The sequence below is a fragment of the Macrobrachium nipponense genome, chromosome 36 (genome assembly GCF_015104395.2).
Source record: "Macrobrachium nipponense isolate FS-2020 chromosome 36, ASM1510439v2, whole genome shotgun sequence".
In the NCBI taxonomy this organism is placed as follows: domain Eukaryota; kingdom Metazoa; phylum Arthropoda; class Malacostraca; order Decapoda; family Palaemonidae; genus Macrobrachium; species Macrobrachium nipponense.
Genome location: NC_087220.1, coordinates 57,876,340 through 57,900,844, shown reverse-complemented (window position 1 = coordinate 57,900,844; position 24,505 = coordinate 57,876,340). Strand labels below are relative to the sequence as shown.

Genomic DNA, 24,505 nt, shown 5'->3' with positions numbered 1-24,505 from the left:
GGAATTTCTAGCATTGGGAAGAAGACTGCTGCTGAAAGAAGAGTATCTCACAGTAGGCGACAACCTGGAATAGAGAAGAACGGACGGGAACATCCAGTTTGGCTTGAACTATCGTCTTCGGTATTCTGTTCACCATTGAAGCTTTCTTCGGGGAAGACTTCTCTTTCACTCTCTTCACTAGAGAACGAAGGCGGTTGATCTCCAATCCTTATTCTCATTCCTCAAGGAGAAAAGAAGTTAGGATGGAGGTCGTTGTACAGAACCTACAAATATACTATGTATATTACCCTCGCGACATGATTCTCTTAAGTAGTTGAATTGTCTGGGGGGTAGGCGCATACCGTAGTTAACTCTACGGATTGTGACCGAGACGAATTGTATCTTAATTGAACTGCAACTTGGGGCTGCCTGCAACCTCCCAGCAGTTACCAGTTTTGATTTTAGATACTTGGTATTGTCATGACAACACCAAATCAGCTTTTGTATTTACCGAAATCCGTTTCGTTTAAATATAATTGCTCGAGCGTATTTTTTTATGCTTGATGGTTCTAGCCGAACACATTCCTTCATGGAATGGATTACCTGGCAACTCAGGATGACGAGTCAGCGAGAGCTCAGCTACTGCGTATTGAACTGCCTGATAGCAGCTCAGTATCAGCTGGGTCTCCGAGATGCACTGTCAGTTATGTCTCTCTCCCCTGCTTTGATTGACTACCGAATCGTATCTCTGCCCAACAATCATGGACTTAGGCTCTCTGATTAACGGGGATTCTCGCAATAATTGAAGGACCATCTACTGCTGTGACGCTCGATTCCCATCGCCTTCGACATTGTGAGAATTTTTAACAGAGATATCTCTTGGACTCTTTCATCTTTCTGTTTACCTCACGGTAACAGAAGTCTGTACTAGTCTTCCGCTGCATCGCACTGCGATAATGCGAATGATTTTGCAGACATCTGAGTTTGTCTTCAAAATATCTTGTATTCGTAGGTGTGCAATTGTTCATTGTTACACCCGAATTAACAGATGTGTCAGAAGACATCGCCTACTCTCCAACCTGACAGCTCTACTTCCAAATGTTCAGCCCATGAGAAGCAGTTCTTCAGGCGGCTCTCCCCTGTGTTTTCATTACTGAAAAGCGCCCCGCTTTCATTGCAACAACGTCTCCTCACCGGACAGCAATGAAATAGCGGTTAGTGTTTTCAGTCATTTGTAAGCACAGGTTCTGAATCTTGAGAATCCTTCTCTCGATTCGTCTGTGAAGACGTAGGTTGCATTCAATGGCTACCTTCGTCTTCAACGGCACATAGTGCTGTTTCTCCTTAGCTGAGATTCAACAACTATGAGAATGTCTTGCCTTCAGGGACCTCGGTCTCTTAGAAGGCAATTGACTTTCGCCTGTTGGGCACATGCCTTAAGAGAAATATCACCTCACCGTCCGGCATCGGTTTGGTCTCTCGGCATAACCCTTTAAAGGGCGAAGGTCACCGTGACTTACTCGGATGCTTGGACAACTTGCCTTACTACCGACCAGATCAGTTGGCAGCTGTCAGAGCGCCACCCGAGTCAGTTTACGAACTACGCTGTGGACTTAGTTCGGTGGTTCCGATCAATCATTACTTTGTCCTAATAGACTTGTCCCAGTACCCATACCATCGACACCCACCATCGAGTGGCGGTGTCCTATCCACTACCGAGAAGAACTTCGCTGCATGGGGATAGGAGGATGCGAGACACTTCGCTGCAGACGGATAGATCAGTATGGGTACTGGACATCACCGAAGTCGAGAAGAGGGATAGGTCATGCGACTATTTCCCTTCTTTTCCTCTGAGGGAACTGCATGGCTTTTCCTGCGAAGTCAAGCATCCAGGGGATGGGGATCCGTGATGCTTTATTTTGTACCGAACTTCGTAGCGAAGACTCGGAACCCTTCGGTCCCTGACGATCGGTTCGAGTCATTCACAATCCCCTCCCTAATGGACTTCACCGCCTTCGATGCGAAGGAGATGCTGCTTTGTCCGCCAAGAAACTTCTCCGTGGCGCAGGTACTGAAGGCAGGGGTCTGGTCCAACCAGACCACATGCACCTCCTTCTACCTTCGGGATATTCGCCACAGGTCCTGGATCTTTTTTTTTTTCCTTGGGACCTGTGGTGGCTGCTCAACACCCGTTGTTGTAGCGAAGCCAGACCCTCGCAGGCTGAAGCAGCATCGAGTCCATGGTTGTGACCGTCAAGAATGGATGAGTGAATGAGAGTGTGACTGGCTCCTCTTCCCATCTTTTTTTTCTTCCCCTCTACATGGTGGTTAGAGGGACACGGTCGCCATCCCACCCTGATGGACAAGGATGAGGATGCAGGTGAGCTACTCAACAGAGCCCCATCCTATCCCTTTCACTAGGGATAGGAGCATATATCCACCACTTCCTCCAACAAGGGGGAGGAAGTGGATGCCAGCTTGAGACAAACCCATACTTTATGTTGCCTCTTGCAAACAGGAACAAGTTCTTGCTTGCTGGTACGAAGAGATACGCTTGCCTCTCTCTTAGTACTTGGCCTAGAGGTCTGACCATTGATCCTGCGGTGCACACCCCGAACAGAGGCTTGGATCCCTCCCTCGCTCTTACGACCAGTGAGGCATTCCAAGGTTGGACGAACACCAGTCTGTTCACCAAAAAGACTCAGATTCCTCCCACCAAGAAGTGAGTCTTCCTATTGTTAAAGGACCGAGGGTTTGTATTCGTGTCGGAACAAATGGCAATTTGTCGAAAATTGCATTTTTCCTAACTATACAAACCTCAGGTCCTTTACATATAGTCCCACCTCATGCCACCCCTCACTCTGCATTTTTTTGCATGGGCCTAAAGCAAAGGTGATTCTTCACCTCTCAGGCTCGCGGCGCGCGCACTGTCGGACAAGCAGTTAACTACCGTTCTCCCCTTGTTCGAAGCTTACGACCGTTCCAGCTGCCGCTAGCTACTTCCTATTGTTAAAAAGGACCTCAGGTTTGTATTAGTTAGGAAAAATGCAATTTTCGACAAATTGCCATTTTAGTGCCTTAATTTTCCCTGGCTTAAAAAAAAATATGAGCTATTAAAGAAGTGAGGATGAGGCTGGACCAAATGTGGAATGCTAGGATTATATCAGAATAGAGTTAAGATTATAATATTAAGAAAAGAAGAGCAGGGAGAGAAAGGCGCGGTCTTTTTTATTTGCCATACTTCGTGGCATTCGGAGTACTTTCTTGCCAACAAGAATACTTGAGCACATGGCACAGATGAAAAATAAGTGTGCTGTAAAAGGGCTTTAGGATTGTTCTTATTTTGCTCAGACTTTAGACAGATTCTCCATCATGTCGTTGTCGTCAGACAAGCAGTAAATATCATGCAGGAAATTCTTAGACTAATTGGAAGTCTGAGTTACTTTTATTGGGGTTGTTTGGTCCATGTGCTCTGCATAAAAAAAGGTCACATTGGTCGATATATACTTGTCACCTGGGTTTGTAAATGCAATGCACTCTGCTTTAAGCCAGGAAGTTAGGTCAAATGACACGATGTGATTAAGGGCAGGGTGTCGATGCTATATATATATTGTATTTGTTCCGATACGTAATACAAACCCGCGGTCCTTTAACAATAGGAAGGTAAACTAGCGGCAGCTGGGACGGTCGTAAGCTTCGAACAGGGGAGAACGGTAGTTAACTGCTTGTCCGATCGTGCGCGCGCCCGCGCGCCCGAGAGGTGAAGAATCACTTTTGTTTCGGCGGCCGCGGGTGTGAAGGACGTGTTCGTCATCGCTCTCTGCCCGCTTCATCGTCGTATGCTTTGTTTATATTGTGTTTTCTACTAATGGTTTGGGTTTGACTTGAAAATGAAACTGTAAGTACACTGTTTTCATTTCATTACTTAATTATGAATCAACATTGGAGCTATCGCCGTAGAGACGGCGATTTCCGCTCTTTTCATGTATTGAACCCTTGAATTATGTCTCGGTGCCGAGGGCGGGCGCACTCACACGAGTCATGTATTTTGGGCGAAAGTGTGTAATTGAAAGATGTAAGTACTCTTTTTCATTATATTTTTGGCCCTGTGCGTTCGTTGCCGAGAGCTTGATTGCGCTCGGCAAGAGCCTCTATTTTGTATGAATAGAATGCAATGAAAGTGGATTCGCAATGCAGTTTTCTTTTCATTTTCATTTATTAATTGCATCAAATTTAATTTTGGATCAAATTCCGCTCTTACCGGGAATTAATCCTTACGATTTATTGCTGTGGAAGTGAAAAATAGCAAGTGCAGTATTGTTCATTTTCATATATATTTATGATAGCATCATATTATTATGGATCAAGTTTCCGCTCTTACACGGGAATTGATTTCCCTCTTTAAGTTCTATGAAGTGAATCGCAAAGTGCAGTATTCTGTTTCATTTTTCATATTACTTTTCACTGCTGTGCGGGGTAGGGGAAGCGAAGGTCTGCCAGGAAGTCGTCGGAAAGCTCTCCCGCGACTCCCTTGGTATCCGATTCTTCGTCTTCTTTCCTGCCCCCCGCTCAGCTTCCTCGTATTTTGTTTTTGGGGTCTTCCTTCCGTTCGGGGTGGGGCATGTCTCCCCCCCCCGTGCGTGAGGGAACCCCTCTTACTAATCTGTCTGTGCTACCGCAGGTGCTACAGCCGTGGGAGACGACCTTGGACAGGTATGGACCACTGCGGCTGCAGGGCGTGCCTAGCATCCACGATCTGCTGCAGAGTCTAGCGAGGTCTGGGGCGGTGACCTTGGAGTGGTCTCCACTACAACCTTCACGGCCGCTTATGCTGCTTCCCCCGCTGGTCTACACCCCATGCTGTGTCGGTGACGCCGTCTGCCGCTTCTAGGGCCGGTCGCCGCCAGTACCGAGGAGGGGTATGCCGCCGCTGCCTGTGTTTTCTTCGTGTTGCCTGCCCCAGACTTCCGCTGTTACCAGCAGCTCGCCCCTGGACCGGCCGCCAGTACCACGCTGGCTGCCGATGATTCTACGAGGCGATGGCTGGGCCTGCCGTACCTGTCGCTGATGTGGTTCCCGCTACTGGCTTGGCTGTCCCTTCTGTGTTTACCGCTGCCGCTGTTCCTGCCGCTCCTGAGCTGGTTGCTGTTCCTGTCGCTCCTGGTTCCTGCGCCTGTCCATGCTGGTCCTGCCCATGGTGTGTCTTCCCCAGTCCCAGGTCCTTCCGGACAGGTGCAGTCGGGCCGTGTTGCTTCGGCAATAGGCCCGACTCGGCCTGGATGGAGGACCTGACGACTGTACTGCGTGAGCTGACGAAGAAGAGGAAGGTGTCATCTTCGTCTGTTGCTGCCTCTTTTCCCCTTCGACTTCTAAGGCCCATAAGCCGAAGAAGAAGAAGGCTGCCTCCCCCCCCTAAGAAGTCTCCTTCGGGAACTTCTAAGGGCCCGTCCCACCTCGGTGGGACGGGGGGTCCTTCTGTGGTCCTCCTGCTCCTTCGGGAGCGGGGCCCGTCTCCCCCTTCCGTAAGGAAGAGATAGACGGGGACCAGAGGGAGTATCGGTTAGCTCTGGTACTTCCTCGCCGGTGCTAGCAGGCGATGCCGCTACGCCAGGTTCCGGCTCGGTCTCTCGTTCGCGGGAGATCCCGAGTGTACGCTCTCCCTCGACCGTGCAGCCAAAGTTTCGGCGCCAGAGTTCGCTCGGCGCCAAGACCACGGCACGGAGCAGAAGGCTGGCGAGAACCGCTCAGGTGACTCTCGCCAGGCCAGCGGCCGCTCTCGCAGCGACCAGCTGGGTAACCCGGGTTTTGTTTCCCCTAAGAAGACTCCTTGCCGGGAACTTTCGAAGGGCTCGTCACATTCCGGTGTGACGGGGGGGTTCTTCTCTGCTGGTCCTCCTGTTCCTTCGGGAACGGGGACCCGTCTCCCCTTCTGAGAAGAAGAAGAAGACGGGGACCAAGGGTGTGCTGGCTACCGCTGGTACACCCTCGCCTGGTCTTGGCAGCTCTGCTGCTAAGCCAGGTGGTACCGGCTCGGTTTCTCGTCCGCGAAGAAGTTCCGAGTGTACGATCTCCTTCGGGTGACCGTGCAGCCAAAGTTAAGACGCCTGAGTTCGCTCAGCGTCATGACCGAGGCACGGAGCAGAAGACTGTCGAGAGCCGCTCAGGTGACTCTCGCCAGGCCAGCGGCCGCTCTCGCAGCGACCAGCCGGTACCTCGGGTGGACGTGACGGTCTCTGACCGGCCACGGGTTGAGGCTGGGAAGAGGTCCCCCAGGTCCCCTCGACCGACGGTACCAGCCTCGGCTGGTACCAGCGGTTTGACGTGCCGCGAGGACGCTCACCGGTCTCACGGCGAAAGCGAGCTCTGCAGGTCACCTGACCGCCGCTCCCACAGGAGAGGGCGGATACGGTGACCAGCAGCAGCTAGTCGTGACGCACGGTGGGACCCGGGGTCGACGTGCTCAGTCGAGCCGCTCGCCACAGGTGAGCGGCACGGCCAGGCCTGCAGATCGATCCCCACCGCGGGTTGGTGATCGGCTGCAGCCCCCCACGTACGCTGGTCCTGCCAGCGAGCGGGGGGGTGGAGCGTCAGGTCTGTCTCTCCACTACCTTCAACTTCCTCGGGCTACACCGGGAAAGAGGCGAGGTAGCTAGGAGGTGATCGTGAGAGGTGCGCCGCTCACGATCCCGTCACGACGCCGCACGTGCCACGTATGGTCTTAGGACCAACCAGGACGTACGCGCAAGTGATTGGAGGCGACCGTCAGGGGGAGAGGGGGTAGCGTCAGTCTGTCTCTCCGATACCTTCAACTTCCTCGGCATACGCCAGGAAGAGCTAGGTATATAGGAGTGATCGTGAGAGATGCGCCGCTCACGATCCCGTCACGACGCCGCACGTGCCAGGTTGGTCTTAGGACCAACCAGGACGTACGCGCAAGTGATTGGAGGCAACCGTCAGGGATCTGTTGCTGGTCCTTCTTCTGAAGGAGGAGGGTCCTGGGAGCTGCTCTTGTTGGAGGGACTGGACGGTCCTACTCCTCAAGACGCTGTAACTTCCGAGATTCAGAGTAACTTTACCCAGGTTATTGCACTGATTCGTCAGCACAACGAACGGGGGGAAGGAGTCGCCGCTCCCACCAGCGAGCCCATGTCTCTGCTCGAGTCGTTTTGGGGCCCGAGAGGGAACCCAACCGACGGTGGGTATGCCGCGATCGGAGCTTACCGATTCTGTCTTGAACCAGAGTCTCTCGTCTCCGGACAAGAAGGCTCTCTCAGTTCTGGCGGTCGATCAAGCTACTTCCACCTCCTCTACTGCGACAGCGGCGTTTCTACGTGTCTTCGGACACCGTTATTTAAATACTCCGTTCGGTCCTCCTGAGAGGTTTCGACCTCGACGAGGACTGGAATGAGTCGGAGGACGGTATCGGCTCTCTCCTGCAGGTGTCGATCAGCCCCACCCAGACGACGTTCACAGTTTGGCGGCAGACCCGTTACCTACAGTGAGAGTTCGTTAACCCTCCTCGGGAAAAACGTTTTCTCCTGACGATACGTTTTCCCAGACTCTGAGGAGGCCATCGCCGCAAGGCGATGGCTGCTCCTACTCTTCTCCAACTGCTAGTTCCACTGGGAAGGCGAGCGAGTATCCAATTCCTCCCCCATTCCCCTCTCCTTACGGCTACGAGGGAAAGGGGAAGGATCCTACAGAGATTTCTCTGTAGGATCCCACGTTGGGGACTGCGCTACCCAGGGGGGACTTCGGGTCCTACCTGACGTAAGCCCCGGTCGTTGAGGAGGGATCCTGCCCCATTCTCGATTTCTACGGGAACGAGAGGACCACCAGCCGATATCGTTGACGAATTCGGTGGGGGTTTCGCAGACTGCTTAGAATTCTACGGAATTTCTAGCGCATTCAGAGTGTTTAGAGTTTCTTACGATCTCCAAACACTTAGGCGAGACCACGGTCAAAGTGAGCGAGACGAGAATCCCCGATATGTTACACGATAATCGGGAACCTCGCATATGCTCGAATTCCTGGAATTTCTAGCATTAGGAAGAAGACTGCTGCTGAAAGAAGACTATCTCACAGTAGGCGACCAACCTGGAATAGAGAAGAACGGACGGGAATATCCAGTTTGGCTGGAACTATCGTCTTAGTATTATGTTCACCATTGAAGCTTTCCTTCGAGGAAGACTTCTCCTTCACTCTCTTTAATAGAGAACGAAGGTGGTCGATCTCCAATCCTTATTTTGTTTTCTTGAAGGAAAGAATTTAGGATGGAGATCGTTGTTCAGAATCCTACAAATATACTACGTATATTAACCTCGCGACATGATTCTGCTAAGCAGTTGAATGGTCCGAGGGGTAGGCGCCATATCCTGGTTATTCTACGGATTGTTCGACTTAGACGAAAAGTATTCTAATTGAACTGCAAACCCGGGTTGCCTGCAACCTCCCAGGAGTTTCCAGTTTCAATTTTACATACTTATGGTGTTGTCACAACAACACCATTTTAGCGTTTATATTTACCGAAATTCGTTTCGCTTAAATATAATTGCTCGAGCATATCTTTTTATGCTCGTGGTTCTAGCCCGAACGCATTCCTTCGTGGAAAGGATTTACTTGGCAAACTCAGGATGACGAGTCAGCGACAGCTACTGCGTATTGAATTGCCCGAGGCATTTCAGTATCAGCTGCCGCTTTGAGATAGACGGTTGTTATGTCTTTCTCACCTGCTTGATTGAATAACAACCGTATCTCTGCCCAACAATCACGGACTTAAGTCTCTGATTAACGGGGATTCTCGCATACATGAATGACCATCTAAACTGACTGCTGAGAAACGCTAGTGATTCATCGTCTTCGGTATTGCGAGAATTTTAAACGAGATATCTATTCGACTCTCATCTTTCTGTTTACCGCACGGTAACAGAATTCTGTAATAGTCTCTTGCTGCATCGTATCCCGATAATTGCGAATGATTTTTGCGGATCTGAGTTTGTCCTCAAAATATCTTGTATTCGGAGGTGTACAATTGTTCATTGTTCACCCCGGATTAGCAGATGTATTGAAAGACATCGCCTACTCCCACACCTGCCAGCTCTACTTCCAAACGTTTAGCCATGAGAAGCAGTTCTTCAGCAAGCGGCTCTCCCCTGTGTTTCATTACTGAAGAACGCCCCGCTTTCATTGCACAACGGACAGCAATGAAATGGCGGTTAGCGTTTTTTGTTTTCAGTCATTTGTAAGCACAGGTTAGAATCTTGAGATTCCATTCTCTCGATTCAGCTGGAAGACGTAGGTTGCATTCATTGCCTACCTTTGTCTTCAACGCGCACATAGTGTTGTTTCTCCTTAAGCTGAGATTCAACGTCTATGAGATTTTCTTGCCATCAGGGACCTCGGTCTTTTGAAGGCAATTGACTTTCGCCTTTTGAGTTTATGCATTAAGAGAATCATCGCCGCGCCGTCCGGCATCGGTGACTAACAAATAGTTTATTGTTTGGTCGGTCTCCAGCATAAAACTCTTTAAAAGGGCGAAGGTCCACGTGACTTACCCGGTATGCTTGGACAACTTGCCTCTACTGATTCCGAACCAGTCAGTCGGCAGCTGTCAGAGCGTCCGAGTCAGTTACGAACTATGCTGTGGACTAGTTCTTGGTTGTTCCAGAGCAATCATTACTTCGTCTTAATAGCTTGTCAGTATGAGTACTGTACATAACCAAAGTCGAGAAGAGGGATAGGTCATACGACTATTCCCTTCTTTTCGTCTTAGGTAACTGCATGACTTCTCTTGAGAAGTCAAGCACAAAGGGATGGGGATTTGTGACGCTCGATTTCGTACCGATCTTCGTAGCGAAGACTCAGAACCCTTCGGTAACTGACGATTGGTTCGAGTCCTTCACAATACCCTCCCTAATGGACGTCACCGCCTCCGATACGAAGGCTATGCTGCTTTGTCCTGTGAAGGTGCGACGGAGCTGTCTGAAGAAAACCTCGACACCCAGGATGAGTGTACGCCTCTTCATCATTCTCTCCGCGTTCCGCAAGAACTTCTCCGTGGCGCAGGTAATGAAGGCAGGCGCCTGGTCCAACCGGACCGCATGCACCTCCTTCTACCTTCAGGATATGCCCACAGTTCCTTGGATCTTTTTTCCTTGGGAACCAAAAAAAAAAACCGTGGTGGTTGCTCAACACGTTGTGTAGTTAACCCAGACCCTCGCAGGCTGAACAGCATCGAGTCCTGGTGTGACCGTAAGAATGGATGAGGAATGAGAGTGTGACTGGCTCCTCTTCACATCTTTTCTTCCTCTACCTTTGGGTAGAGGGACACGGTCGTCACCCTGCTGGGTAAGGACGAGATGCAGGTGAGCTACTCAATAGAGCACCATCCTATCCCTTTCAGTAGGGATAGGAGTAAATATCCACCACTTCCTCCAACAAGGGGGAGGAAGTGGATGCCAAATTGAGACAAACCCATCATTTTATGATTGTCTCTTGCAAACAGGAACAAGTTCTTGCTTGCTGGTACGAAGAGATACGGCTTGCCTCTCTCTTAGTAACTTGGCCCAGAGGTCTGACCATTGATCCTGCGGTGCACACCCCGATCAATCGGACAGAGGTTTGGATCCCTCCCTTGCTCTTCGACCAGGGAGGCACTCCAGGGTTGGACGAACACCAGTCTGTTCACCAAAAAGACTCAGATTCCTCCCACAAGAAGTGAGTCTTCCTATTGTTAAAGGACCGAGGGTTTGTTATTACGTATCGGAACAAATGACAATTTGTCGAAAATTGCATTTTTCCTAACTATACAAACCTGAGGTCCTTTACATATAGTCCCACCTCATGCACCCCTCACTCTGCAACTTTTTGCATGGGCCTAAAGCAAAAGTGATTCTTCATCTCGGGTCGCGCGGGGCGCGCGCACGATCTGGACAAGCAGTTAACTACCGTTTCTCCCCTTGTTCGAAGCTTACGACCGTCCCAGCTGCCGCTAGTTACCTTCCTATTGTTAAAGGACCTCAGGTTTGTATAGTTAGGAAAAATGCAATTTTCGACAAATTGTCATATCTATGCTAAACTCATGCTGTTAGCAGTTCCTCATGATTTTTCTTATATACTCTATGTTATTTTGAGACAAATGTTAGATAGTATTATTGTATTTTACCATTGGCAAATGTTTTTATAATGATTGTTTTCATAAAGGCCATTTCTTTCAATCCAGGTGCCTTTTAAGACTATTTATCCAGGCCTAACCTCCTGGTACATGTGCGGCCCGACGGTGTATGATTCAGCGCACATTGGTCATGCATTGTGAGTTGGAGTAAGCTCTCTGAAGTGTGTCTTGATTTTTACCAATAATGATTGTATTTGTTGGAATTGAACTAAACTGATTCTCCTCCTCTCCTCTCTCTCTCTCTCTCGTCAAAAGCTCTCAATCTCTCTCTCTCTCTCTCTCTCCTATATTATTCTCTTATGTTCTGTTGAAATATACTATTATTTAAGTTACATGGTAAAAAATGTTGGTAGTATGGAAATAAATCAGATGGTTGAAATTGCAAGAGAATATAGAACAGTATGTATGAAAAAAGTAAACTTTTGTGTAGGTTCTTATATTAATTAACTCTACATGTCTTTCAACATTTGAATATTTTTTCAGGTCTTATGTCAAGTTTGACATCATCCGTCGAATTCTGGCGAGGGTGTTCAACATCAATGTTGTCGTTGTGATGGGCGTAACAGATATTGACGACAAGATTATCAAGAGAGCTCATGAAGTAAACTATAACGTTTTGAAGTTTCTGCTTGTTTCTTAACTTAATAGTTAGTACTTTAGAATACTAAGTCAATAGTAGTTGAGTGTAATTCTGTCACAAATATGGATATTTATTGTACTTGTTGATTTCTAACTCAAAATATGACTTACATTTCATGTTAACATGGAAGTTTTCAAAATCAGAGTATTATAGATTTTGAGGAGAACTACTTAAGTTTTTTCCTGATTTTTCCTGATCATTTTTCTTTTTACTCCCAACTATAGTATTTTCTAGTTCCAGGTTTTACTCAGAAAACATCCTTGATTAGCCATGTGAGAATTTAGGTATTTTTTTATTTGCAAATACCACCAGAAAATTACAGTCAGAACTTGATGCTGACATTTTCCATGGTGTTTGCATACACTACAGTATTGGAATTAGTAGTTGTGTCATTTTGATTCATTTAGATGTCAGCTAGTAAACAAAGTGGTGAAAAGATGGTACTAGTACATTGGTTAGGGGTAGGATGTTGGACTAAGGTTTTTATTATAACAAATAATGACTAAAGCTTACATCCTGGAACTCCTATTTGCTTTGTCTGTTTTCCTATTAATATCTTGCAGAAATTATTTGGTGGTCTACAATTTTTATCTTGAATTTAACTAAATATCTGAATAGAGTGACTGCAACTGTAATCAGTGGTCCTTCATGTATCATGTACTGTACATGTGTTGTTCTATAAATTTTACTCATATGTCAGTGTTTTTCATACTGTAAAGATGTTAAATACCATAATGTTCATATAGGTTATGTATGCTACCAATTGCAGATGAAGGTTGACTTCAGAGAGCTCTCTAAATTTTACGAGGAAGAATTCTTCGCCGACATGGACAGGCTGCGAGTCCTCAGGCCATCCCTGGCTCCTAGGGTGACCGAACACGTGCCCTTCATCGTAGCCTTCATTCAGAAGATCTTGGACAACAAGCTAGCATACTCAGTGAGTGACGGTGAGTCATTCCTTTTGTACGAACACGTGTCGTCATAGACTTGATACTAAAAAACTATAAAAAAGAATTGTATTACATTTTGGGTTATGGAAGGGCTGTTGCCTGTTATGTTTTGTTGTGATGGATCATTAAACCAAGCATTCATTTTACAAATATGGTTATTATCAGCGGCTGGTTTATGGCGTTCTTCATTCGGAGAAAGAAATGCCACATTGGTGTATGGTATTTGATGAATAACCCACATAACTCAATCCCTGGATGTAAGGAATGCAGATCAAAGTATATAGCCAAACATATCTTTAGTGATTGCCAGACTTTCAGCCAACAATATACATCAAGTGTCAGAAACAAATTTGAAAGAGATTATATCAAAATCTTAAAAATTTTTGGTTTATCCAATCATTAAATTGTTTAAGTAGTTGAAATATTATATTATTCAGAAGATGAACAAGCATACAGGGACTAATGACTTGAAATTTAAGCTTCCAGAGTACATATATGATGGTCATTATGAAAAAGTAAGAGGAAGTAAAGAGAAATACAGAAAGAAGAGATCCTGCATATAAAAAAAGAAAAAACTAAATGAGTAGATAAATAGGTAAAAAAGTATTATAGTGCAATAAGAATAGTATGAGGGTAATAATGCATTGAATCTTCGCTTGAATTCTTGAAGTTCCAATTGCACGACATCCTCAGAGAGACAGTTTCATAGTCCAGCAGTGTGAGGAGGAATAAAGGACCTCTGGAACTGAGAAGTTCGACAGCGAGGCACATTCGCTGCATAATGGTGCTGCTGCTCATCGACTCTGGTGTTAATAATCGTACATAGTAATACACAAAACATAAAGTAATTGCATCTAGACAGGTCATATCATTGTTGTATTGTTTCAGGTTCTGTGTACTTTGACACTGTCGCGTTTGGTCGGTATGGGAAGATGACCCCTCTGGACGGGTCCGTCGACGCCAAGGAGAGCGGAATTAAGAAGTCGCCGCGAGACTTCGCCCTCTGGAAAGGGGCCAAGCCTGGTGAGCCGTACTGGGAATCTCCCTGGGGTAGGGGTCGACCTGGCTGGCACATCGAGTGTTCGGCCATGGCGAAGTGAGTTGAGGATTCGGTTGTGAAGCTTCTTCCCTACTTTTGAAATGGAGTGAAGTGATTTTTTGTGCTTAGTCATCTTCCATAGAACGAAACTTCCACAGGGAGGGAGGAAGGGAAGCTTCGTATTGCATAGATGTGTTTGTACGTAAAAGTACTGTTTTAGAAGTGGAGAAAAACTTGGAGTTTCCTGCTGCAAAAATTGCAGAATATAAACCAGAAGAAAATTATAGTTAATCGAAGTTGTTTCAATCCTTTCAAGGCCTGATACTCAGGTCTTTGTTGTGCATCATGTATTTCCATTCTTTTTAGGCCATATTTACTGTGCAATGCTATATTTTATTATACCCAACTTGTGTGAAATTATGTTGGTTTTAGAGTTCACAATAGATTTAGAAACTCACAACATATTTAGAAACTGATGTGTAGTATTTTGCTTACAAAAAAAGTTTGGATTTACATTACTTTGAGGTTTCACTAATCAGCTAACACATGATCCTTATTAAGAGAATTTAGTTTTGTCAGGAGACTGGTTAGATCAATTTTTTGCATGTCAGAAAAAGGTTCTTTCATTACCCATTGTAATCTTAAATTATTTTTACCGAGTTGCTTATTGATCTTGCAAATAAAGAGAGGTCTTCTTTGGTTGTCTGTACTTGCAATAGTCTCTTCTTGATCATTACCATTGTATGCAATAGGTTCTTATTTTGGCTTATTTTTCATGTAATTCCTGTGATATACACGCCACGATTCTTTCTAATCCGTCGCTTTTATCCCGCGACAGTCACATCCTAGGAACGAGACTGGACCTGCATTCCGGTGGGATCGACCTCCTATTTCCCCACCATGAAAATGAAGAGGCCCAGTGCTGCGCTCACAGTGGGGATCTGCAGTGGTGCAATTATTGGTTACACACAGGTAAATGACAAATTCATCTGTCCAGCTTTCTGAAATGTCCAATTACGGAAAGTTTTTGTCCTGTCCCTGACTGCATTGCTTTTAGCATTTTTACATCTTGAGAGTTCCCTTTGTTCTCTTCCCCCTTAGCTGTCCAGCTTTTTCAACGTAGTCATGCACCAGGTTTATGCAATTCTAGAATTGTGACAAATTTTGTTGAACAGCAACCCCTCAGTCCAGAACAAATCCTCTATGGTAACCTTATGCAACTTTGTAGCCTTTTAAAATATCTTAAACATAGAAATTTGTTTCCTCTGTGTCTGCTTGTTTCTCATATTGATCTTTTTATGTTACTTTATGATCAACATGTATGATTGTGGTTGTCTATACTTGACAAGTTTTTGGTTTAATATGATTTTCAGAACCATATGCTTTGATTTTTCTGTTCAGCATCAAATATTCTGAGTTCACAGTTCATTGTTTATTTTTATTTTTTAAGTATGTATGTGAAGGTTCTAGTGTCTTGTTTGAATTTCAATGAACCACAGATCACACCTAGGTTGAAAAAATGGATACCAACTGGGAAACAAATGTGCATAGTAGTTTGCTGTTATTTTTAACTTTCTGTGTTTTGTTGCCACGACTTTATTGTAATCACCATTTATTGCTTGAGTGACTATTGTAAGGACTCCCAAAATAGCCAGGAATTCAAGCCTTGCCCTGTCATCAACTGCATATGTTTTAGTTTTCTGTAAAATAAAACTGCTGGTTTTGTCTTTCCATCCACACTTTTTTCTGTCTGCACTTCTGTTTGGTCTCAGATCTTAAAACCTAATGAGGCTAGAGAATTGAAAATTGGTATGTTGATCATCCACCCTCCAATCATCAAACATACCAAATTGTATCCCTCTAACCTCGGTTGTTTTTCTTTTATTTGAGGTTAAAGTTAGCCATAATTGTGTTTCTGACAACAGGCTACCACCAGGCCGTTGTTAAAGTTTCATGGGCTGGGGCTCATACAGCATTATGCCGAGACCACCAAAAGATAGATCTATTCTCGGTGGCCTTGATTATACGGTGTAGCGGCTGTACAGAAAACTCAATTGGGCAGAAGAAACTTTGATGATTGTTTGGTTGTTTACAGTGAATCCACTGTCTTCCAGGTCACCTCCACGCCAAGGATGCTGAGAAGATGTCAAAGTCTCTGCGGAACACGATCAGCATCAGCGAGTTGTTGGAGGAGCATTCAGTCAACACATTCAGGTTCTTTTGCCTCCTCTCGCACTATCGCAGCCGTTAGTATTAGCTGGCTCTTGAAAAGGATGGAAAAGCCACATCCATCGCCGATATTGTAGTTTTAATGTACCGTCATTTACTGAAGGTTGTGATAGTACAGCAGTTTTATTTGAAATGTTTATTCTCACGGTTGTGACTGTGGTCATATTTAGGGTAAAGCCTCTAGTATTGTCATTCATTACTATTACTAACAGGCACATTAATAATTGCTGTTAATCATTCATTATTAGCTTGCTGCTGTTTACCTCTTAATTATTAACTAGTTATTTATATATGAGGTGAATATGAAAGTCCTTTGCGATTCAGTATGGAATCGTTTTTGCCGTTTCATTTAAAGTGTCTCGTTGTAATTTCCAGAAGTGGCCTACACTCAGACGTGCATGCTCGAAGCCAGTGCTCATGTGCGGAGAGTCCGGGCCTTCTTGCAGGATGCATATGCTTACATCAATGGACAGTTGAAGTGTGGTCCTTTAGATGAGTCTGGTTTGAAGCAGGTAGGTCGATGGATTTCAGGGAAGTTGATCAGATACCTTTTTTTTCTCTAAGGCTAGACTGGAACTCATAACTATGAAAGATACATTGTAAGGTGGCACTGTTTACTTTCAGATAATTTGGTGTGTACCTCTAATAAAGGTGTAGGCTATGGTAAATATTTTCATGGTTGTAGGGTGTTTTAGGGTGTTTTTAGTACTCATTTCTTATTGGTGTCCTGGGTAAAGAAAGGCCCTCAAATAGCAGTGTAACTTCTGAAAAAGTGTGTATCTGGTTTTTGTACATACAGTCATTTTCTTTATCCCAGTTAAGGAGTATTATGATAGCTCTGGAATAATCCAGTTGCATGTGATGTGTTCATCTTCTTCAATTCCCTTAATGTGATTCTGTCAGATGCAGGTCATGTAGTCAGTGACTCCAACTTCACCTTTTTCCAAGATGCACAATTCTGTATTATAAGGTCACTGTAACGCCATTTGCTTCCAGTTTTATTTAAGCAGTTGTTCCTTGCTAGAGATCTCATTCATTCTCATTCATCTCCTCTTCAAGTAGGCTGGTCTTTTACTTCCTCATCCCTCTTTTCTTTTCTGTGTTTGATCTCAGCAGGATAAGGTATTGGTTGACCTGTCGTATTTGGTTTGAACGATTGATATCATGCTTTTCCAGTTCTAGTATCAGCTTTTATCTTTTCAGCTTCATTTTGTGATTTCTAGTGAAACAAATCCACATTTCATTTTTGGTTTATCGCATATTATTTCCAGAGATTAGCCCAAACCAGAGTTAAAGTGAAGAATCACCTAGCGGATGATATGGACACCTCGAAGGCCCTGTCTGCGGTTATGGATTTGATTTCTCATGCAACGAAAGAACTGCATACTAAACCTACGGTCAGTGTTATCCGAAGTCGAGTTGCTTATGTTTTGATTATTGGTACATGGTCAGTGCTAGGATGAAAAATGTAGCTGTAGAATTAATTGGAATTTGGGTAATTTGCAGCTTTTATGATTGTTAAAAGTGGCACAAGTAGGTGTTTTAAGTACTATACAGTGTTGTATAATACATATTTACTTCTTTGTCAACATTAATTTGGCAGTAGAGTTGGGAATTTTATTATTTTTTCTCTCCACTCGATTTCAGGGTCTTAAAATGCCAAGTTAGCAAATTTTTACATTTGAATAAATGCATTTAGTTAAGAAACATGCATTAATTATTTCAGGAGCTGGTTCACTATACTAAACTACTTGACTCCATTTAACCAAGCTCCTGAACTATGATTGCTAGAGCCCAGTAGCCGAGCAGATCAAGTTGCCAGTGACAGGAACTAAAAAACGTCTTATCTCTTGCAGAGCATAAGTTTATCAAGGAGCGCCGGAACGATGGTTGCCATATGCAGTTACATTCATTATTTGATGGAGGATGTGTTTGGCATGAGTTTCCCAAGCTTGGTAAGTTGGCTTTTCATTTCTTTTCTAATAGAATTGTTTGGGATGAATCTTACTTACTGTTAAAGACGGCTTATATATCTGCACCTATGTTAATATAAGCTATCCTTGAGAGTAGGGAAGTATCCAATGATAAATATTATGATGAAAAATTAATTTTTGCAGTCATTTTTAAGGCATGCAGATGTCTGTCATTTGATCTTGGCAAAGTTTTATGATGTCATTTTTCTTTATTTATTTATTTTTTTTATTTAAAGTTCTTTTAGGTTTGTCACTACTTCACAGATATTCTTGGTATATTTTGTCACTACTGAACTTTGTAATTCGATGTCCGAGTGGTTCAAGGCTGAGAGAAGTGACGAGGAAGCAGCCAGGTTGTAACTGTTTGGGGGATCAACTAAGTGAACTGTGAAATTCCAATTTGTTCATGAAACTTACCTGTCAGATATATATATAGCTGTATTTTCTGAAGTCCGACAGAATTTAAAAAAACTTCCGACACACGCAGTGGTCGGCCAGGTGGTTAGTACCCATTCCCGCCGCTGGGAGGCGGGTATCAGGAACCATTCCCATTTTCTATTCATAATTTTTCTGTCGCCGGTGCTGAAAACACCTGTTTTCAGTACCTCCGTCTTAGGATTTTGGAAACTTCATTGCCGCTAAGTATCCTAATTGTCTTTTGATTTATTTACTTGGATTTGTGGCTAGGCATACGCTATCTTAAATTGATTTGAATTTGATTCATTTTTGCATAAGATATCTGAATCTAGTTAGGCTAGTTTCAGAGGGGGTTGTCTGCAAAGATAGGGTGTGGCTACCGAAAGCTTCGGTAGATCCGCACTTGGTATGCACGAGGGGTTTGGGTCTTGCTTCTTTGTTGAGATTTGTCATGTAAGGAGCTGTGAGACTTTTGTCTAATTCCGTAAGGAAGACGTATGATTCGTATGTACGCAATTAATCAGTAAACATGTCTAATTCCGTAAGGAAAAAGTATGATTCGTATGTACGCAATTAATCAGTAAACAAAAGTCAGGGTAGTGAACCTGCTAACCTTCCTGTAGACTTTATTTTGCCTAACCCTATAGTATGGCCTACGGGTTATGAATATGTCTGCGAGAGGTGATCGCTCTCCTCCATTGTTGTGAAGAGTGCTACTTCTGTTATTGTTACTCCTAACCCTGTAATGTTGCCTTCGGGCCCTAAAACAGTGTCTGTAGAGGTTATTGCCCTTTTCTCTTATACTCTTTCGATTCGTAACTTAGAATCGAAAGTGCTTGCTTTAGAGAGCAATAGTGAAGTGGCTAAGTGCAGTGACAGTGCCCCTTGTGTAGTGGAGGGTGCGTCAGATCGGCCTTATAACGCCTCTAGGTCTAGACCTCTGTCGGACTCCCAGGACCACAGGGAGAGGGCATGTCGAAAGCCGAAGGAGGGTTACGAGGAACCCCCACCGATCTGGCGTGCCTTCGGCAGTTTCTGATGAAAATCCCCAGACTGCCAAAGTTCGTGCACGTGCACGAATCCTGAAGGATTTCTTCTCGTCCTCCGAGGCGTCCTCCCCGCGCAAGGGTTGGAGCTCTCGGAAGGACTCGCGCCCTCTAAGAAGCTTTAGAGAAGAGGACGCTTCACGTCCTCTCTCTCGTCAGGAGGGAACGTCAGATCCGCCCCATAACGCCTCTAGGCCTGGACCTCTGTCGGACTCCCAGGACCAGGGAGAGGGCATGTCGAAAGCCGAAGGAGGGTTACGGGGAACCCACATCGATCTGGCGTCCCTTCGGTAGGACCTGTTGACGTTTCCCAGGCTGCGGAAGATCGTGCACGTGCACGAATCTCGAAGGACTCGCGCCCTCTAAATAGAAGCTTTATAGAAGAGGACGCTTCACGTCCCCTCACTCTCTCGTTATGCGTTTCAGTGAGAAGTAAGAAGGCGAACGTCGCCTGATCACGTGTACGTCTTTCCACCGAGAAATATGAAAAAGAAGGCAATTTCTCTCGCTTGTTTTGACGCCTGTTAGGAGCGTGACGCTTTTCCGCATGCTTCTTTTGACGCTCGGCTTGAACGGGACGCTCGGATGGACGCCAGGCGCGCGCCATTGGACGCCGAGCGTCCTCGCCAAGCCGACCGCCGAGCGTCCTCGCAAATGGACGCCGAGCGCGCGCCAGCGCACACCAGGTTTGTCTCCTGGCTGAACGTTTCTGTTGAACTCTTCAACTTCAAGCTCTTGTTTAAGATTTGAGCCTCAAGAATGTGAAGTAAGCAGTGCTTCGGAGGAAGCTTAAAGTGAACAGACAACTTCGTCTTCGAAACCCAGCAAGACCTCGGGTTTCGTGAATTCGAGGTCTCTGTCAATATTATATTGCTTTTCGCAAATGGTGGATGGAGTTAAGGAAAGCTCAAGGGAAGATCTCGTTTCTCTACCGCAGTCAAGACTTTGCGATAAGGCAGTTACGGGTTATGTAAAGGCTCGACGTCTCGGCGACGTTCAGTAGAATTCTTGCAAAGGCATTCATCAGAAGGACGCTCTTCAGGAAAGCGCAAGACAGGACTTCCTTTGCCACCTTTGCCATACTGCCAATAAATTTTAAGCTTTAGCAGGCATTAGTTGTGATACAGGAGAGGAAGCTGGTTGGAGAGTTTCTTCCTCTTCCCAGGATAATTTTGCAAGCTTTTTAGCCCATCTGAAAGGGTTTTTCAGATGATAGATTGTTAGTTTCTAGTCGGGACTACGCTGCCGAATTGAACATCGTCGTTCTACCTGCCGTAAGCCCTGTCTCTTAACAGGATTCTTGCCCCTTTCTCGTTTGAGACGGGAATCGAAAAAATAAAATGCTTGACTTACTGGATTACGTTTTGTCAATTCAGTGACTTTCCCCCATTGACAATATACTATCGTTTTGTCAAGTAAGTGGGTATCCCCTCATTGACAAAATATCTCTTTGTCCCGTAAATGGGTTAGTTCTCATTGACAAACATCTCTTTAACTTGATATTGCGTAAGCGAATAAGCTCTTATTGACTAGATTCGGAAGAGCTCTCATTCGTCATTCGCAGACTCGTACAAGAAATAGACTTGTAGACTACGTCAATGAACCCTTATGTCCAATAACATAAGAAGCTTGAGCTGTCTGCTTCGATTCTCTAAGTTTTGTTCATGAAACTTGCCTGTCAGATATGTATGTAGCTGTATTTCCGAATTCAGCTATATATATGTCTGCCAGGTAAGTATGAACAAACTTTATTGTGATATAATAAAATATTTTGCCTTGCGTTATTTTACTACTGGTTGGTTCAAGTCATACACGCTTGCTGTAGTTACCTCTTCGGATGGCAACTGAGAGGTCTATTGTCTATTATTTTAAGGACATTTAATCGTTACTCCCTGCAGCCGTCCAGGAGTTTCCGATTTATCTTTTACCGTTGTATGGTAGTGTTCTGACGACACAAACGCATCTATATATTTAGCGTTTTCTGTTTCGCTTAAATATACCAGCTTGAGAGTCTCTTTTTTGCTCAAAAAATAACGGACCTATTTCTTCGTAGAATAGGGTAGCTGGCAACCCAGACATAAAGTTAAGAGACGACGTTCGTAAGCTGCTGGCTGCTGCTGTGTCTGACTGTCCAAGTTCCAACCGAGCCAGTAACAGATCGTGTGCTGTCATGCGCGCTAGGTTACGTCTCTCTCTCCTGCGGGATTGACTGACTAACCGTATCTCTGTGCTGGCGGTTACGTCTCTCCTGCGGGATTGACTGACTAACTGTATCTCTGTCCTACAATCACGGACTTTAGCCTAAGATTGAGGGGATTTCTTACGTGAATGAATAAACGTTGGCATTCGTTTGCCTTACTATGTTCAACAGAGTTTATCTCTTAATCCTTTCGGTGCTCGTTACCGCACGGTATAGAACTACGAGTCTACCGCAACATTGCACTTTTATATGCTCTCCTGCTTAGGCAAAGCGCAGCCTTATAGGGAAGTAAGCATACTCGGGGAGGGAATGGATGAGCTTGCTGGGGACCATTTCCTTCCTGAAGAAGTTTGTTTCCCCGAATAGACTGCAATTCAGACCACAGTTTTTTCCTACCGGGAAACTGAAATAATATTCAAGGTCTAGGAATTATTCTGAACATCTCTCAGTGCGTCATGATAGAAAGAAAGTGCCGGACATCTGGATAGTGTTTCAGATGTCCTGGATCTTAATCTGAAAGAAGTAAATGCAATTCGGTCGTCCCTCCAGTCCTCGAAACGAGTTTTTGGAACAGTGGTCCACATCAACTCTGATATTCCACAGCTCTCTCATATCTTAAGAAGTATCTTCTCTCGGTCCCTGCTCGAGTTTACGAGAAAGAGCCTATTATAACAACAGGCGTAGAATGTAACGATCCTCTAGAGGTTCGTTACAGGATTGCAAAAGTCCGTACGAATCGTCTCGATCGACGGCAGCATCTTTTGACGTCCGAGTGGAATCTTTCTTTAGAAGTAAGTTGAGAGTTGTGGAGACTTTAGGGACGCCCTTTCATTCTTCTCTTCGATATGTTGAGGACGAAGAGGCTGCTTCTTCTCTGCTCCCTTTTTCTCGATCCGGGATCGGTACCATTAAACGCCATCCTATGATATTAAACGGGGATGGATGTTTAGTCTCTTTTCCCCTTTTTCAATCGCTTAGGAAATGTAATGAGGATTTATGACGTCACAGGGAGCGACAGTGACGCTGATCGCCCCATGTTGGCCTTCAGGATTCTGGATTCACAGAGGTCACATCCTTCCTAGTTCACTTTCCAAGGACCTTTCCGAGAGAGTCGGTCTACTCTAACTCGAAAGGTACCTATAACCTCTCCGCTCTGAGTCTGACAACGTTCAGACTATCGAGATGTTGACAGGAATAAGATTACCGTCTTCCATTTCCGTCTGAAGAATGGGATAAGCTGGCAGTCACAACTATTAAAGAATACGCAAATATGTTGTTGACGGCTTTTGGGCTCAGAGATTTGCGTCTGTCAAACAACAAAGCCCTTCACGATCTTTGAGTTCTGTGGAATCTCGAAACTCGCTCTCACCATCTACTTTTGTCTCACCTGTTTTCTCGGAGTCAGACACTCGTGCGAGATCAGGCGACATATAGTAGCCCTGAGTTTCTTGTTGACGAAGTCGGTTGCGTTTATACACCCCCGATGATCGTGTAACATGAGACCAGGTTGGACTGTCAGGCATTCTTCCTTCGGGACTGAATCGCCTTTTTGCTCCTTGCTCCTGTCTCCTGGCACCAGAAGCTCGAGTCAGGAGTTGATTCGCTGACGACGTTGGGTTGCGTTGATACACCCCCCAAGGTTTGCTTAGATTGAATCGCCCAGGCAGTCCAGACACTCATCCTTCAGCGAAAAGAATAGTGCCTTATGGTCTTCAGGGTACAGCCTTGCTGTCCTTGATTCGTCTGACTGGTCAACTGGTCGGTCACCTGACTTTAGTACAGACGGACTGACTGTGCATGTCCAGATCGAAGCTTTCAATATGGAACTTAGACGTAGTCTGAAGTTCTTGATGTCAAAGCATTCGAACCTCTCCTACCTGTTAACTTCTTGCATGTGATCAGGAAGGCCTTCTTCTAACCACCCTAGATACGACAAAGAGGGTTAGTGAGATTTTAAGCCATCGTCACAAGTTTTGGCTTTAGAGAACACAAGGCGGTGTGCTCTCTAAGCCTTTCGTGGTGGCCTAAGAATGGAAACCCGTTTGTTGGGCCTTGGGCCAGGAGCTTGGAAGCAAGGATGGCACAAGTTAGTGGGCAGGAGCCAGAGAGAGTCCTGTGCCCTGTCAGGTCTCTCAAGTTTTATCTACATAAAACTCAAGAAAGTCGAAGTCATTCGGGCAATCTGCAGTGTTCCGAAAAAGACCAGACTTGCCCATATCGAAGAACACCCTGGCTTTAGTGTTAAGGAGTTCTTTCAAAAATGCTCCTTCATTGTGTTTGCACAAAGATTTGAAATTTTTTATCTGAATGCTCACGAGGTGAGGGCGCGGCCTCGGAAGCATTTCAACAGAGCATGGCACTCAGCAACATCCTGAGTACCATGTTTTAGCGAAGCAACTCTGTGTTCACTTCACACTCCCTGCGAGATGTGAAGATGGCATATGAGATCTGCTGCTCGCTAGGGCCATACGTGTCTGCAGACACAATCTTGGGGGCAAGAAGTACCACTCATCCTATCCTGTAGAAAATGGTTAGGAAGAGCTCTTAATTTAGTTGTTGAGTCGCCGACAACGGCGACTTCTTAACTCTTAAGCCTTAGTTAACACACCTTAACTTTGGCTAGGTTGGTCAGGTGGTGATATATATATATATATATATATATTTATTTTACTTCTTAGCCCTCATGGTATGGTCAATATGGTCTAGTCACATTGTGGTCACGCCCCCGTTGACAGATCATCTGGAGTGCACCAGCTTTATAGGTCTCTACCTCGCTGGCAACTCTAGTAAAGCAGAAGCAGACTTGGGTGACAGTAATCACGAAGTCAGCTATGCTAACAGGTGGAACCAAGATGTAAA

General features: G+C 45.2%; 1 protein-coding gene across 3 annotated transcripts in view; it reads left to right on the top strand.

The window, feature by feature from the left end:
• The window catches only part of LOC135203714 (probable cysteine--tRNA ligase, mitochondrial), an 85,549-nt gene that overhangs the window by 56,298 nt on the left and 4,746 nt on the right, over positions 1-24,505 (top strand). For 2 of the 3 annotated variants that reach the window (XM_064233614.1, XM_064233615.1), the window contains 9 exons: positions 11,201-11,289; positions 11,636-11,753; positions 12,562-12,739; positions 13,631-13,838; positions 14,620-14,753; positions 15,896-16,027; positions 16,386-16,522; positions 17,282-17,407; positions 17,867-17,965. In XM_064233614.1, coding sequence (XP_064089684.1) covers positions 11,201-11,289; positions 11,636-11,753; positions 12,562-12,739; positions 13,631-13,838; positions 14,620-14,753; positions 15,896-16,027; positions 16,386-16,522; positions 17,282-17,407; positions 17,867-17,965 — 1,221 coding nt within the window. The remainder of the gene's footprint in view (positions 1-11,200; positions 11,290-11,635; positions 11,754-12,561; positions 12,740-13,630; positions 13,839-14,619; positions 14,754-15,895; positions 16,028-16,385; positions 16,523-17,281; positions 17,408-17,866; positions 17,966-24,505) is intronic. The other variant, XM_064233616.1, reaches the window with a different exon arrangement.